The following is a 5,286-nucleotide window of genomic DNA, read 5'->3' on the forward strand; positions in this document are numbered from 1 at the left end:
CTCCACAGCCCATCTGGGCAGCCCCTGCCAGGGCTCCCTCACCTCAACAGGGAACAAATTCTTCCTTGTGTTGCTTTGGAACCTCTTCTGTTCCAGCTTGTGCCCATTGCCCCTTGTCCTGTCATTGGCATCCCTGAGCACAGCCTGGCTCCAGCCTCCTCACACCCACCCTTGATGTGTCTGTAACATGACTGAGCTCACCCCTCAGGCTCCTCTTCTCCAAGCTGCAGAGCCCCAGCTCCCTCAGCCTTTCAGCACAAGGCAGATGCTCCACTCCAGCATCTCTGTGGCCCTGCACTGAGCTCTCTCCAGCAGCTCCCTGTCCTTTTGGAACTGAGGGGCCCAGAACTGAACACAATATCCCAGATGTGGTCTGAGGAAGGCAGAGCAGAGGGGGAGCAGAACCTCTCTGACCTACTGCCCACAGCCCTTCTCATACACCCACCTACACACACATATTGTTTCACAATGACATTATCTGTAGTGAGAAGGGTGTTCCCCTCCCTCCAAGCTGGAAGCACTCACTTTTGCACTGTCATTAAAGAGCATGAGGTTCATTTGTCCAGGTGAGATAACGTCTGACCCTGCTGCAGAGTTCAGGCCTGGAAAAAAACAGGTCTTTCTGAATCACAACACAAAGTGAAACAAGACTGATGGTGAAACACATTCAAAGGAACAGGAGGGAAAGGCAAATCAGAGGTTACTCGACAAGTTTCCTTTCCAAAGCAGTTTCCAAAGTGAATTAACCAAGTTAGCACTAATGACTAGTCTGTCCATGCAGCTGAAAATAGCTCCTTAACTGGCACACATCATTTGTCCAAATATCTTCCTAAGGTCAGGTAGGAAAGAGCATTTCATCAGGAGAAATTTAGGCTGGCAATTTTTTGATAATCGAAACTGCTGAATTAGTTTATGGTAAGAAGTGGGGGGGGGGAGGGGAAGAAAGGATCCCAGGAGAATAGTTTGAAGATGAAACTGCTGCTTTTGGAGGCCTCAGTCAGAGATGCTCTAACCTTAGAAGACCTGAGGTAGGAGGAGAAGTGAGTGACATCTGCATGGTAGCTCAGTGCCCTGGGAACTGGGCCTGCTTGGGGAAAGATGGAATGGTTGCAGGCATTAGGGAGAGATCAGACACACTTTGAGATCAGATACACCTGGAAATGTAGAAAATATAATAAAGGATCCTGTCAGGTGTTTAAAATGAATTCTTCCTTTATGACCAGAAACAAAGCAGAGAGAGGTTGAGGCTGGAGCTGAGGCAGAACTGTTTCCCTGAGAGGGGTGTCAGCCCCTGTGCCAGGCTGCCCAGGGAGCTGGGGCAGTGCCCAGCCCTGGAGGGATCCCAAAGCTGAGGTGCTGAGGGCTGTGGGTCAGTGCTGGGCTGGGATTTAATGATCTTAAAGGTCTTTTCCAACCCAAATGAGTCTCTGATTCCAAGCTGCTTGTGCAAACGGCCACACACAGCTGGGAAGGTCTTGCTGTGCTGTACCTGCAGAAGACAGGGATGAGACAAGAGGAAAGGGGCTGCAGTTGTCCCAGGGGAGGTTGAAGCTGGAGCTGAGGCAGAACTGTTTCCCTGAGGGGGGTGTCAGCCCCTGTGCCAGGCTGCCCAGGGAGCTGGGGCAGTGCCCAGCCCTGGAGGGATCCCAAAGCCGTGGGGCTGAGGTGCTGAGGCCGTGGGTCAGTGCTGGGCTGGGCAGGGTGAGGGCAGGGCTGGCACTGCAGCAGCTTCAGGGGCTTTGCCAACCAAAGTGATTCTGTGATTCTCAATTAGCAGCAATCAGGCCCCTTCCTGCCCTTCCCAAAGGTGTTCTTACTGCACTTGGGTAGACTTTTGGGAACTGTAAAATCTCCTGCTTGCCCAGACTGAGCTTCCTCAGAGCTGAGGGCAGCCAGCAGCACTCTCTGACTCTCCCTGACAGGAGGCTGCAGGGAGCTGGGGGTCCATCTCTGCTCCCCAGGACACAAGGAAATGGGCTGCAGTTGCCCCAGGGGAGGTTGAGGTTGGAGCTGAGGCAGAACTGTTTCCCTGAGAGGGGTGTCAGCCCTGTGCCAGGCTGCCCAGGGAGCTGGGGCAGTGCCCAGCCCTGGAGGGATCCCAAAGCCGTGGGGCTGAGGTGCTGAGGCCGTGGGTCAGTGCTGGGCTGGGCAGGGTGAGGGCAGGGCTGGGGCTGCAGCAGCTTCAGGGGCTTCTCCAACCGAAACGCTCCCATGAGGGACACCGAAGCTCATTCCCGGGGCTGGGGGAGCCTGGCTGAGCTGAGGCCCAGGCGCTGCCGGGGGACACCGCGCGGGGGCCAGGCCCGAGCGCACCCCTGCGGGCACAGCAGCTGCCCCGCCGGCCCCGCGCGGCCTCAGCGCTGCCCCGGCTGCTCCCCGGCTGCTCCCCGGCCTGCGCTGTGCCCCCGCCCGGCCCCTCACACGCCCCCGGCCCCGGCCCGTCCCGCCCCGTCCCCACTCGCTCCGCGCCGCCCGTGCCGGGGCCGTGCAGGCCGTGCCGCGGTGCACGCCGGGACGGGCGGAGGCGCGCGCTTCGCGGCGGCCGCGGGACGGGCCGGAACGCAACGGGCCCCCCCGGACCCCCCTCCCCGGCTCCCCGCGCCCTGCCCGCGCCGGCTGACGCCGCCAGCGGCTCCGCAGCACGCCCAGGATGGCGGAGAGACCGGAGGACCTGAACCTGCCCAACGCCGTCATCACCCGCATCATCAAAGAGGCGGTGGGTGCGGGCCCGGCGCCGGGCGGCCGGACGGGGGCTGCGGGCCGAGGGTGAGGCCGCCCCGCACCCGCGGGTTTGCTGCCCGGGCCCGGCAGCAGCGGCGTGTCCCCGAGGCCTCCTGCCCGGGACGCGGCCCTGGGGTGCCCGGCCGGGGCTGCGAAGCACCGCGGGGACGGTCCGAAGCGAAGGGCAGAGGCCGGGAGCTCTCGGTGCGGGGCTGTGTTCTCCCGGGTCGGCAAAAGCAGCCCGGGGCTGTGTCCTCCTGGATTGGCAAAAGCAGCCCGGAGCTGCCGCCGTTCCTTCTCTTTATAAAGCCCGGGAGAATTCCCTGTTGCTGTTTGAATGATGTGTTGGGTCCTGAGCTGAGGTGCTGGGCTCGGGAGGTGGCAGGGGACTGCTCAGACAGCCACAGGCTGAGCAGCTGGGGGCCAGACCCACCATTGACCCAGCAGTCACTTATCCTGGGTGTTGGAGAGAAGGTGGTGAGGCTGCACTTGGCATTCAGCTGCCACCCAACCTTCCATGATAGACATGTAGTTCCCAGCTGTGCTGAGCCCTCTCAGTGCTGTAAGGGCACCAGCAGGTGAATTACCCAAGCTTTAAGTCATTTATAGTGACAAAATGATCATTCAAACTAATGATTGAAGTTGAATTTGTTTTTCAGCTTCCTGATGGAGTAAATATCTCCAAAGAGGCTCGGAGCGCGATATCTCGAGCAGCAAGTGTGTTTGTGCTTTATGCAACATCATGGTAAGACACTGTTGCAGCAGATACCCAGAGCAGTTGATTTAGAATTCCCCTCAGGCTGTCTGTCCTGGACTGTTTGTTTCAGTGATGATTTATGTACAGAAAACGACCTTTAGGTAGCCGTTTGCAGGCAGGAGCAGTTGAGTTTGGGCTGCCCTCACTGACCCAGGGGTGCAGCTCAGCTCTGAACACACCTCCTGGGACAAGGGGGTTCCCTGACTGCCATTCACCATTGGATATGGCTGTTTGGCTTCTCCTGGCAGGGGCAGGAGCCCTTTGCTCTGAGCTCCTCAGCACACAGCTGCAATAGGGCAAGTGTGAGCCCAGACAGGGAGCCCTGGAGCTGGTCCCAGAGGATGCAGTCCCATCTTTGGGGTGGCTGTACATCTTCTCCAGTGTCATGTACTCGCTCAGCTTTGTGCATTCCTCACCTTGCAGCTGGTGTTGGGCTTTCTCTTATAGAATCCCAGCATGGTGGGGGTTGGAAGGGCCCTGCAGAGCTGCTCCAGCCCAACCTCTGCTAAAGCAGGTTCCCCTGGCTCAGGGGGCACAGGAACGTGTCCAGGTGGGGTTGGAAACCTCCTGAGCAGGAGCCTCCTCACCCTCCCTGGGCAGCCTGGGCCAGGGCTCCCTCACCTCAGCACCAAAGGCCTTGCTCCTGGTGTTTCAGTGGAACTGTGTGTTCCAGCTTGTTCCTATCACCCCTTGCTGGATACCATAGAAAAAAGTGCTGCCCCAACCTCCTGCCACCCACCATTTAGGTGTTTGTAACTATTAATGGGATCAGTCTCCTCTTCCTCCTTCCCCCATGTTGAAGAAAGATCCCTGCAAGCAGCAGCCTGTGGGAAAGCAAAGCAGCCAGGTGACAGCACAAATGCAAACAAGGTCTCTTAAACAACCATTAGTGATTAAACCTCCCCCAAATACTTAGGAGATGGTTTCAGGTTTCATGTGCCTTTACCAACCAAACCAAAACATGACAGTCCCCCCAATTACCTCCTCTTTTTCCCTTCTTGTTTCTGACTAGTGCAAATAACTTTGCCATGAAGGGGAAGAGGAAAACACTGAATGCTGGTGATGTTCTCTCTGCCATGGAGGAAATGGAGTTCCAGCGCTTCGTGGCCCCGCTGAAGGAGTCCCTGGAAGGTACCATCCTGGCTTCAGGAGCACCAAGCTCCTCTTGGCCTCCAGCGTTGGACAAGCAACACTTACTTGCCTGTCTTGTTTCTCTTCTCTTTGCCCAGCATCCCACACTGCAGTTTGCCTGGGGAATAAATAAACAGGACTGGGATAACATTATTTCACAACTGATGAGGATTGGGAAAGTCTCATCTGCTATCACTCCCTTAGAATGTTTATCTAAGGCAAGTCTCAGGTGCTGCCTGTAAATGGGAGCTCCTGCCTCCTTTTCAGCATTTTGCTGCTGAAACTTACCCCGTGGAGCTGCTCAGCACAGCTCACACAACGGGGTGAGTTCCTGCTCTCACTGCTCCCCTTGTAAGCCTGGAGAGCCAGTGGCTGTTGGACTTGGGCTCCTGTCCTGTTCTTCCCTTGCAAGAGCTGGTCTGCAGGGGGGTTTTTCTTCAGCCTTCTCTCCTTTTTGTCTTAGTTTACAGACGTGAGCAGAAAGGGAAGAAAGAGGCCAGGAGAGATAAAGACAAGAAGGCAGACTCGGAGGAGCAGGACAAGAGCCGAGAGGAAGAGAACGATGATGATGACGAAAGGATGGAGGAGGAAGAGCAAAATGAGGAGGAGGAAGTGGACAACTGAGCTGGCTGCTGGGGCTGGGGCTTGTTCACAGGGATATAAACGCTGTAAATCAA

At 57.0% G+C, this 5,286-nt stretch overlaps 1 protein-coding gene across 1 annotated transcript; it reads left to right on the forward strand.

The window, feature by feature from the left end:
• The first annotated feature begins 2,523 nt into the window (after positions 1 to 2,523).
• On the forward strand, positions 2,524 to 5,286 carry POLE3 (DNA polymerase epsilon 3, accessory subunit). The gene is made up of 4 exons (XM_062011569.1): positions 2,524 to 2,716; positions 3,381 to 3,466; positions 4,491 to 4,609; positions 5,073 to 5,286. The coding sequence occupies exons 1-4, from the start codon at positions 2,651 to 2,653 to the stop codon at positions 5,231 to 5,233; spliced, it is 432 nt and encodes a 143-aa protein (XP_061867553.1). The 5' UTR covers positions 2,524 to 2,650; the 3' UTR covers positions 5,234 to 5,286.

Source organism: Colius striatus, chromosome 19, assembly GCF_028858725.1.
Source record: "Colius striatus isolate bColStr4 chromosome 19, bColStr4.1.hap1, whole genome shotgun sequence".
Lineage (NCBI taxonomy): Eukaryota > Metazoa > Chordata > Aves > Coliiformes > Coliidae > Colius > Colius striatus.